Source organism: Mya arenaria, chromosome 7 (genome assembly GCF_026914265.1).
Source record: "Mya arenaria isolate MELC-2E11 chromosome 7, ASM2691426v1".
NCBI classification, from domain to species: Eukaryota; Metazoa; Mollusca; class Bivalvia; order Myida; family Myidae; genus Mya; species Mya arenaria.
The window spans coordinates 68,999,985-69,012,310 of record NC_069128.1 but is presented as its reverse complement, the minus strand read 5'-3'; the positions used below and the strand labels follow the sequence as shown (position 1 = coordinate 69,012,310).

The following is a 12,326-nucleotide window of genomic DNA, read 5'->3' as shown; positions in this document are numbered from 1 at the left end:
ACACCGGTTTTTGTCGTGTTATACAGTTGCATTTTTGTCAACTCCAGTTTCTATATGTCACTATCATGCTGAATGTACAATATAGCCATCACTCTCACATTGACTGGGATTGACAAGCGTCACGTGTCATACTAATCAAATATGTGTGTTGCTACATTATTGGTGGAAGTCACACAGCCGGCACCCATAAAGTTGTACAAGTGAATAAACGCTTTAATACACCTTGTTTCAGATGTGCTTATATCATTTTCTCCCCGAAGGTCTTTTCGTGATTTAGTGTCTCTGACTTTCCGTTTCATATTCATGATTTCGATAGTACATGTATGCCAATAGCCTATCCATCATACCGTGAACGTTTGCATGTTCGGGGCAACTTAGCGTTGAACGTAAATAGACTTGTCAATTGGGTCATTGTCGCTTTTTCAAACTAATATTCTGAGTAATTATAATAACTTTTTCGAATCTCAGAGCTCTATTGTTAAATATTTACACCTCAACTTCCGTTCCTTAAATGAACTGCCTTTCGGCAATTGCGTTCATCAATCGATGTAAGTTTATTATATTTTAAATATATTGGTACCAGAATTGTTTTAATTTTACGTTTTACGTTTTACGTTTTAAAGTGATTTCAAGTGGTTGATCTTTTCCCGCGTTATTGTGACGTCATTTGAAAAAAATGTTTCCGGTTATAGTCGGGTCGTTCTATTTACAGAATGGGTAAGAACGGATTACTAAAAGGTTTTTCCTAAATGAAATGAAGTATTTTTTTAACAATTCATGAATGAACTATTGGTGTAAATATAAGGAATGAATTGCGGGGTTGATGTCATTATCGGGGATATGAACGCAATTGGGTTGGTCAAAGTACGCGTGGAGTCCTTCAGACTCCACACACATTGACCAACCCAATTGCGTTCATACCCCGATAATGACATCAACCCCGAAATTCATTCCTTAAATGTTTGAAAAGGTTATTTGATTATGCAAGAAATATTGTTAGTTTTGGGTCACTTACCAAATATTAGACTGTATTTTGTTAAGTATTTGGATGTGTACTGTTCAGAAAATATCAGAATTGATGGTTTCAACAATGAGCAAAGATGAAATAAGTCCCCAAAGCAGAACAGCATATTGTACCAAGAAAAGATCATTTTAAAACATAAACCTATCAAAAATATATACTTAACTGAACAAACAACAATACAATGAAACATCCAGGGACAAGCCCAGAGTTCATACATTCCAATAATAAACCCTGCTAAGAGGCGCAAGGCAAAAGGGGCCACGACGACACTGAACTAGAGGCACATAGGTACAAACACCACAGCTTAAAACATGGCATTTGTAACATATATATGATGATATCTTAAATATGCTATCATGTGTGCATGCAAAGTTTTATAATTCCGCCAGTAAATATAACATATACCGTTTGCGTGAAGCAGTGAATTTCAATAGTTACATTGTCTATGACGAGATTGAAACAGCCAACTGGTTACAAATATTTACGAAACCTCATTTTTCAATATTATTTCAACGTTTAAATGGTTTTAGAATATTTACATCTCAACTTCCATTCCTTAAATGAACTGCCTTTCGGCAATTGCGTTTATCAATCGATGAACGCAACATCTTCGGATATGTTCGGATCGCAATTCATAGCAAAACAATGCACATGAAAAATATTGATCTTTTTATTGTTTGACTTGTGTCAGCAGGTCCCGTAAAATATAAATCAACATTTAAGAAAGAGTTAATTTATTATATTTTAAACATTGTGTCGCTAAACGTGTTTCAATTTTACGTCTAAAAGTGACTTTAAATGGTTGATCTTTTCCCGCATTATTGTGATGTCATTGGAAAAAAAATGTTTCAGGTTACAGTCTATTCTAGTCGTTCTATTTACATAATGGGTAAGAAAGGATTATTGAAATGTTTTCTTAAACGAAATTAAGTATTTATTAAACATTTTTTGAATGAAATAATGACCTATTGGTGTAAATATAAGTAATGAATTGCGAGCTTGATGTCATTATCGGGGATATGAACGGAATTAGGCTGGTCAAAGTACGCGTGAAGTCCTTCGGACTCCACACACTTTGACCAGCCTAATTCCGTTCATATCACCGATAATGACATCAAGCCCGCAATTCATTCCTTAATTATACCTTAACCAAATAGCACCAATACAGTTTAGAACGGAACATCTGCGTTTGCATGATGAAATAAACCGACTGCGTGACAAAATGCGTGACAATATGCGTGACAATTAAAACTTGATCTGAGTTGTTCGTGAGTTCATGCTGTATGAACATAGGAGTGCACGCGAGCAAACCCATTTAGTGTTACCTCCTGCGTTCATACAACATGAACTCACGACACAACTTTTTAAATATATTTTCATCACGGTTAAATCTTCTACAGCTCGTTATGAATTATAAAAGAAATTGTTTTGTCGTTGTTTGTGTTGTTGTTGTGGTTGTTGTTGTTGTTGTTGTTGTTGTTGTTGTTGTTGTTGTTGTTGTTAAGTTGAAGAAAGGCTATCGACACTATACGTCTGTGTAAAAGCCAATAGTTGTGACGTCGTATATCATTGGTTGAAATGATGTCGTGATAGTCCAATCAGAGCGCAATATTAAAATAAATAATCAAGTCATAACAACTTGCGAGTTTCTACAATACGACCGATTAGTTTTTTCTCAAAACAGATGACTATGGGAAAGTTAATAATAAGAAGTACCTTACAAGTTTACAATTTTTTTTCAAAGAACCCATTTCATAATAGTATTAGTATTAGGATATTAGACAAAGAATTAAAATAATTAGTAATAAGAAACGAGGCTATTTAAAAAAAAAAGCACATGCAATTTTCATATATAATAACTTTAAGCAATCAATAATTGGGGGTGGACAAATGTTTTCCAATGCTTTGAACGGACATGTATGATATAAACACGATTTAAGTCAACTCTTATTGTTGTTTGCATGTAAGTTTAGATGTATTGACAGCGTAAACAACGTACTTTCTATATTTGTTCCCTAAACACAAAATATCTATTCGATTAAATTGGATTGAAAAAGAATTTCATTTTCATAAATCGCTTTCTGTTATTGTTAAGATCACTACATTCAAGTAGATAGTGGTACACGTCTGTTAGCTAAATAAATTAATCAAAGTATCATACAATTGGCTGATGATATATAAACACACTTCCAATTAAAATTGGGTTAAAAAAATTGCCGTGGCGTGTGAGACCTACTAAATGAAATAAACGCAAAATTCATGATTCATGAAAAATAGTCTTAATTTCTCTCTTGCTTTTTCTGTTCTACTTACCGTGGTGGAATTCTCTGGCTGTGAACATTTGACCTTAAATAATTGAAGCTTACAAAGCCCAGAATAATTGAGCCCAATTATCAATGAAATTCGAGATGTTGTATGTCGGACAAGCACGCATCTACACTTATCATAATGGGTATGTTGATTTCCTTGTGCCAGAGCGGTTTTATAAATATGGTAAAGGTTGTAAGATCATATACTTATTTAAGATAACACATTCATTGTCTCTTAAGAATGCAACTGAACACATGTAATTCAATTAAACTCAATCAAAGGTAATGTACGTATTAGCTATCGGCCCAATTTGATATGTGAATTATAATCATATATAAGTAGTGTGGATAATAACTAAAATCAAATTAACATACAGTCGAACCCCATTGGCTCGAACTCGCTTTGCTCAATTACTGCGTTGGCTCGAACTCGCTTTGCTCAATTACACCTTTGGCTCGAACTCGATTTGCTCAATTAATCCGTTGACTCGAACTCGCTTTGCTCAATTACCCCGTTGGCTCGATTTTACCGAGGCTCGAGCTATTATCACCGCTTCCAGGGAGCTCGAACCAACGGGATTCGACTGTAGGTTAAAATGAAAACGGGCCAATTTACCGCATTTTCCGAGGCAGTTGATTTGTAGTAGCATTAAGATTGTCATACAAAGTCAGTTAGATAGTCACACAACAGTCATGTTCTGAAATGACTTGAATAAAGACACTTCATCAAATGAAGTTTGTTGTTTTTTCTTGCCTTAAACATTCGAAGATGATAAACATATTGGTTTACATTGACGTTATCTGATTGTCGGATTTAACTGCTATGGTGATGGCAATGAACTGGTGGTCATTTAATATAGAGTGATATAAATTCTTCCAAAGAAAATTGTCGTCGACTGCATGACACTCCGTGGGTCAATTAAGGCCAGCGATTTTGAAAGATTAGACCTGGAATTATACGCTAGGGAATTTTGAACGACAGAGCTCAAATTAAAATGCAATAAACGTCCAAGGCCAGATTTTTTGTACGATTATCAAGAATGTCGCTATTTAATATAGATCAAAATAGTATTATATGATCTCACTGGAGTGATTAGTCCAAATTTTGACCAAGAATAGCCTTGATCAGACTAAATACACAAGTAAAAGAAGCAATCTTACTCCCAAGTGAGATTTTCCACAATAAATACAAAATTTATGTTTGTTATACATGTGAATGTATTGATTTTTGAATGAGAGTGTCAGTTTAAAAATAACATATGCTTGGAACACGTTCAACGTCTGCACTCAGTAATTAAATCTGTTCTGAGGTTTTTGCGGCAACTTTCCACGACCCCTAGCACAGAATTAAGCGGTATTTTACTTCCAAGAATCACTATTTCATACATAAGGCATATTTTGTTCTCTGATTGTCTCCGTTACACTGCTGACGACAGAGTGATGTTCATTGCGAGGGGGTTATTACAGAGAAAATGTGCTGTTTAGTGCTTGATAGTCTTAAGGCCAGAAGAAGCATGTTATTTGAAGACATTATATCTGAAATAACACGGTAGCTGTCTTCCCTCAGATAACAATTAAACGACATTGAAAAGCGTCACTGGAGAATTGGTCAATGAACTAAGTGTTGTACGGTTGCTCTTTTTTCGATCCAATAACAAGGTTGTGGTGTGTAAGCTTATTTATACTCGCACTCGGGCGTTAACCATTCGGCGAGTGCTCCGTTCAGATTGTTAGTCATTTAAGGTTGTTGGAGCATAGTACACAGACAGAATGTAACCCTGGTAAGAGCTATTCAAGTTATTTAACGTTCACCAGTGTATGGCACTGTCACAAGGGACCCCCCCATTTAATGTCCCTCCCGGAAGTCGATTTTTTTTGTGATGCGACGGGGAATCGAACCTGCGACCCCAGGATTTATAGTCAAGTGTGTTACCGATAGACCACGGATCTGCAACAGTAACAAGGTGCCGTGTACATTTTGCTTTATGAGGATAGTTGACCACGTGATGTTTATCTACAGTTAGTTAGTCATGTGACATTTATGTTCTGAAATGTCAGAGGAGAAGCACAAACAGTACTCAAGAATGGCATCAATAGACTTTACCGGCGTGGGTTCGAACCCAGTATAACCCAAATCCTTTTTTATGCTATAACTTTATTATTTCTGCATTTTCTATATTTTACAGTAAATAATGATTAAATAAGTGTTCTCAGATGCATTACCGGGAAAACAAATTTTTGGTCCAAAAACATGAGCGAGTCACTCTAAATTATTAAAAGTCAATATTACCACGTTTTTTTCAAGATAATATTTTGTCTCAAGATATTCGAATAAAATAATTAATGCAATACTTAAAGTAACCAAAACATTAAGGCAACCCGGTAATGTCACGTCTGTGATTAAGATGTCTTGTGAACCAGGTAATTACATAGGCAAATATTAACCCATGGATTTCGTCAGAATCATAGTTTAATAGAATATTGCCTTCATTTTTACAAAATGAAATTGCACAAAGGCTATCTTAATCATTAAGAACTTTCGCGGGCGTTTTAAAGTCGCCTTTCTGTCACAATCTTATACCCTGGTACCCACTTCCTGTGTCGGACATTGGGTTGACAATGTGTCGGACATTGGGTTGACAATGTGTCAGCCAATAAGGTTGTATTTAAAGTCAGTAATATGGTCTGAAGTAATATATCTGTGATTAAGAGGTTATCGTTGGCTACGCTTACATCGACCATTTTTAGTAATTAAGATATGACATTTACTATAAAATTGTGTGCTAACCTACTGACCTATATGACCTTAGTTCTTTAAACAACGGTTTGTCCTAATACAAGTGCATAATTATGTACAGGAACAATTGATCTACATTCTAATACTCTAAACACTGTTTTTGCATTGTAGAATGTTGATTGGTAATTTGACCATAAAACAAAGTAGGTTTTAGCTTTAAGAATACCTTGTAATGGATTCACTTATAGTAGACAGATTTTGGAGTGTTTGGAGACCACTGGATCTGGGCATGTCAGTAGTGCGACTACTGTGTGGCATAATATAGCGAGGAGTTTTCCCAAATGACAAGTAAAGATTTCCTCCAGCATTGACCTGTAAAACACTTAACGTTTAGTTTGGATTTAATTGATAGATCTGTATAATTGTTTTACTTGGCGAAAGAGAATATTTGACTCGTAGCTTCGCCACATTGCACTTAAACAAACTTAATGAAATGAAAACAACTGGAAAGAGAACAACATAATATAATTTGAATGCAAAACATAAAACCTTTATTACGTAACTTACCCTTTTGTCACAAATTGTAAATCGAATCAGGGCTCAATTGTGACATGAAGTCACAAACAACATGAAAACAGAGAACACGATAAATCATGCAAGTCTGAAGACATTGGATGTAGGACGGAAATGAAATACAATACGAGTGGGAATAAGATTGAGTGGCATATCGGCGAGTGTATTTCTGCTTATTCGGAATAAATCCCAAACTCCAACATGGGATTTTTTTTTCCAGCGGAAACAAAACGAATAAACTAATTATTGTATATTTTAAAATACTAGTTTAATTATAAATAAAAAGAAATGTTTTCCCCATTGGGAAATTAATCCTCATATTGACTATTACTATGAGCATTATAAGAAAGCGGTTTGATTTATAGACGATACGTTGTCTGTGGAATATCTTGAAAGTCTTCTTTTAAAGAACATCCAAACATGTTTGTGTATTCTGTTGAAATAATACGAGCGAAAGGAAAATACAGCTTAATGAATAGCTCTCTAAATGTTTTTATTAGCAAATTTATTACTTTACCAAATTTTGCAATTTTTCAATAAAATTTAGTTTTTTTGTACCTTTACGTACGTGTTGTTTTGATCTGATCTCCAGTTTACGTCATTTTTCTTGTTAACTGAACATATGCAATGCTAAAATACTTCACATGTAATGTAGTGCTCCAATAATCGCAAATTCAAAACCTATTCAGGTAAAGAACATGACGAAAAACCAACACAACAACTTTACTTATCGAAATTTTGTAGCGCATTTCATGGAATTCGCTCAAGAACCCTCCTGTGTTCAAAAAATATAAACACATGCTTATAGTTGTATGACACGGCGTTGTTTTGTCAAAATCATCCAAAATTTATATTGATTGGTCAATATTTATCCAATAATAACAACTTACCAATCAAATCGTTTTATTGAATCATCCAGTCAAAATAGATCATGCGGATAACTTATATAAGTGGGTACAAATTGCAGTTGAATTTTTTTTTTTCATACATCCTTAAATAAATCACGGAAGCCACATTCATCTAACGCAATGGAACGAGTATAATTTGGTGTTACAATGTGGGGCGTGTTAAAGCATACGTTTACTAGCAGAACTGTTCTGGGACTTGGCCAGGGAGTCTTAAATGGTTCACTCCTGTGCTTACAAGTACTAAATCAAATTATGAAGCGAAAGTGGCAAACAAGATTAACTCACCACAAGACAAGATAAATCATGCAAATCACAAGCTATTTGGTGTATAATTTAAACAAAAGTAAGACAAAGTAGGGATAATATTGTGCGACAAATTGCGGACCATGCTTCTGCATTCGAATACACGCATTACTCTTACTACTGTTCTGAGACAAGACTAGGTCATAAAACATCGTACAATAGTGATCGAGATCTTTTTACAGTCTTGAAGGTCTATAAACTAAATGTGTTCGGTTCTCCGAGGAACGCGAATGTGATTATTTTTATGATAAAACAGTATTATTATAATTTGCCACTCGTGAAAATATGTGTTACAATTGCACTCTTGAAATACGATCTTACAATGAATTCAACAAATATCCTTTATATCATTATTTATTAGAATATGATGTCCGCAATGAAAACGCCTTTTTTGCATAACATATCTCTTCACTTCTCAGTTCTTAGTTTCAGCAGTACACGAAAGTGACAAAATAACCGAAAACAACATTGTTACAGATAAATCAATCAATCCTGCAATCCATAAGACATTTGGCGTAGCGTCTTAACGGAATATAAGAATTCGAGTGACAAAGCATTGAATGTGTATCTGCATACGATTACAACATTACTTTTCTCTGAGACGACCATGTGCAAGGGAGATAATCTAGATATTATAGTCTATTCAAGAGACACTCTTATTCAAAATCAATACATACACATGTACATGTATAACAAACATCGATTTTGAGTGATTCACCTTCAACTACTTACTAGATAAGGAATTTATGGAATATATTTATTACTTTCAAAAAGTTTTTTTATTGGCCGGATTATATATAACAAGTTTATAACCGTGTATTACATAGCTGAACACGCATATATATATCAAATAATGGGTGAATGCTTAAAGATTAACTGTAGTCTACTATCGTCCCATAAGGTAGAAATACCGTGTTTTCTGCACCTTTCTTTCAAATTAAACGCAGTATCCTTTATCAGAACAATTGTTTTCGACAATTATTAATCCTTTTTGGTAAATTAAAACAATTGTATTAAATATGGTAAATCTTATTTGGGAGTAATAGTGTATCTTCAAGCATTCAAGTTATCGTACGGCAGAGAATTTCGGTTGTATGTCTGTTTGAACAGTAAAATATAAATTTCATTTCACTGATCAATCTCTAAAACTAAAACATAAAATAAATCTATTTCTCTTCCTCATACTCGCATTGGTTCGCTGGAAAATCTCGGACGCTTTCAAGTTCTTTCTTTCCTTTTTAAGACGTAACTAGGCCTTATTTAGAATAAATTTCGTCTGTATGCGAATCGCATATCCATTAATTCTGAAACTTTATATTTTGTATTATCTTATTTGCATGCCTTGCCTTCATTGAGCTCAATCAGAACATGAATTACTATAGTTACCGGGATTTAAATGAGATCATGCATTTGTGATGTCAACCTTTCTCCGCTTTTCAAAAAATAAAAATAAACTGGTAACATTTCAAATGCACAGAATTTGAGAAAGAAAGACAGCAGCATCTTTAATATCTTTAAGCCAGGAAAGCTGATCTTACTTGTATTATTCATGTGCATATTAAGTAAAAAACAACCTCCTAAATAGTTCTTTCTGTACTACTAGTTAAGAGTATAATACGTAGAATCGTTAGGTACGTTATAACTAAATGTCAAGTGCCCGGATAAGATCCAGGTTGCACTCACTATATTTAAGATTGAAAATGCTATCTTAGGTTAACATGTTGTTTAAGTATGAGTAGTGCAAATTCTCAATCTCTTTTTACTTTTAATTCAGTCCCAGACCCGTCATTAGCGGCAATACATGAATATTTCAGGTATATATATTTTCTGATGAATAGAAAATTTTCAAACTTCCGGCCTAATGCAGGTAAATTACATGATAAGAATTTTGTATTCTCTTATTTGCATGCCTTGCATTATTCGTGTTCAATCAGAACATGAATTACTATAGTTACCGGAATGTTAATGTGATCATGCATTAGTGATGTCAATTTTTTTCCGCTGTTCATGATAAGGCATCAATTTCATTAAAAGAAATTGGTCGTATTTCAAGTGCACGAAAGGAAACACGACAGTAACTTAATTTCCTTAACACAGGCACGATGATGTTCTGATGTGTACCACACAGAGTTCCTCGGCAAGTTCTCTATGAAACAACCTAGGCTGTAAATAGAATTCTTTACATTTAACTCAATCTTCATGATTTAAATTGCAATTCACTTCACTGGGAATCAACTTGAACCCAGAAATAAAATGTGCATGTTAAGCATTCCTCTCAATTATCACTATTATAATTGATTATACTGCTTTAACTTATGCACCGGTATACATTCGAGTTTCGTCTTACGGTTCGAATGACCGAGGTGTTCAGATTGGATGTGAACTGCTCACGTTGTATTTAGAAAAAAACAACAAATGTCTTCTAAATCACATTTTTTGTACTACTGGTTAGGGTATAAAACGTAAACTCGATGGGTATGTTATAACTAGATTCCAAGTGCCCGGATGTGATTCAGGTTGCACTCCCCGTAGCTAAGATTTAAAATGTTTTTCAAACTTTTAATTTAGTCATTCATGACATACCTTTTATATTGCTTTAAAAATGGGATTCGAGCTGAATATTTAGGAACTGAATATGGTTGTCAGGCTAGAAAGGGTGTTCCAGTCTGAACTTCTATTTCCATTGAAATGTAAAAGATAATAACTAGTCTGTAACCTTATATGAGGAGCGACCAAAATGGAACAGATTCTTTTAGCAGCTTGTAACATTGCGTCCATGTTTGCGACCAGTAGAGCGAGCGGAGTTTTACTGTATTATTTTCAATTCATATTTAGCTCTTTGATGTCGATTTTATCATTTACATATTATATAAACTGAAACATTGAAATTATATTCTATATATTTTCAGATCACAGATCAAGAAAACGCTGATCTCCGATCTTTACGGCGGACGAAAAGAAGTACCGAAGGACATATAGGTAAGACTTAAGAAACAAATAGTCCAGTCAAGCCAGGTCAGGGGCAGTGATTACGAACAGTCTCAAGTCTGAGATAAGACTAAAGACTCATTATGGCAAAACTTCATTTCATTGTGACTTTCCTTCTATCAGAGTATTGATGGTAAAATGTACTGAAATATGTTAATATTTGAATGTTTTACCTTTATTAACGTACATTTTTGTAAAAGAAATGAAATAAATATGATTTTTGTTTCTTAATAAAAATGCTTTTCTGTGTTTGAGTCTAGACTTGGACTTGAGATTGTTCGTAATCATGGCCCCATGTCAGGTCAGGTCAAGTGAAGTCAGCACAAGTAAAGTAAAATCAAGGAAATCAAGTCTAAATAATGTACATATGTAATTCGAACATTTACTATACACAAAGAACATACGTGATGGCATTAATGACAACATCAGTTGAGTGAAATACAAATCGGGAATAAATATGAAAAATATACAACATTTGAACGAACGTAGATAGGTATGAACTACAACTATACATGGGATATGTTAAATCATTATATTACATTTAAATACGCATTTCTATTATCTGTACCAAATGATAAATAGAAAGAAATATTGTTCAATAATGGTCCGACTGTTCAGATCTTTGTTAAAGGGACTGTACTCCGTATGATGTAATAAAGAGAAAAAAATTGTCGAAGACTGACATCATCTTGGTATCGATGTGTACAATGCATTGGAACTTATTAACTGAAGAACCACACAGTTTACAATTAATTTATTTTTCGCAGTGTTTTCGTATTTTTCCATTTAAAAAGATTACGTTGTATGTCTACCTAGTAGAATTCATTCCTTAAGCGGGATTGGCTTGTGGATGTTATCACGGTTACCGATTTAGGTCTATAGTTTAATGATATCACCCGTTTTGAGTAAGCCTTCGTAGCTCAGTGGATACAACGCTGCAGTTTGTAAAAAATATCAACTTGATTAACGACATTCCTGTTAACCTTGAAACATGAAATCTTTATTGATATGTAAACATATTAAAATCAAAACAAATGAAACACTTATATAACTTGATAACGTTGTTATCATTAGCAAAGTTCTGAACACTCGGCCCAGTTTCTAATAATATTTCTACTTATTTATCATTTGCTACATATAATAGAAACGCTAATTTTATTAATAAAAGTAATCTCCAGTGTAATGATCTCAACTTTGTTTCGCAACATCAACCTTGTTGGAAAACGAATTTTTTCAATGCGATATTTTTCTATTTTATATTTATATATGTAAATTTATACTTTCAGGATGTATGCATATGGAAAGTATGCCTGGAGAATTACAGTACGTTTCGGACGGTAACCCAGCTGTGTGTGGCCTTTATCTGATTGGTCAACCGGACCAAATTGTTGAAGTGACCTTTGAAAACCTAAATGTGAACTGTCAAACCGGCGGAGCAGTAGCGGTAAGCAATTCATATGTAATTCCTTAGAATAAAAAGCAAA

General features: G+C 34.0%; 1 protein-coding gene across 2 annotated transcripts in view; it reads left to right on the top strand.

The window, feature by feature from the left end:
• LOC128241413 (corticotropin-releasing factor-binding protein-like) overlaps positions 1–12,326 on the top strand; it is a 45,225-nt gene that overhangs the window by 22,064 nt on the left and 10,835 nt on the right. For both annotated transcript variants that reach the window (XM_052958331.1, XM_052958330.1), the window contains exons 2-3: positions 10,764–10,833; positions 12,129–12,286. In XM_052958331.1, the coding sequence (XP_052814291.1) occupies positions 10,764–10,833; positions 12,129–12,286 (228 nt within the window). The remainder of the gene's footprint in view (positions 1–10,763; positions 10,834–12,128; positions 12,287–12,326) is intronic.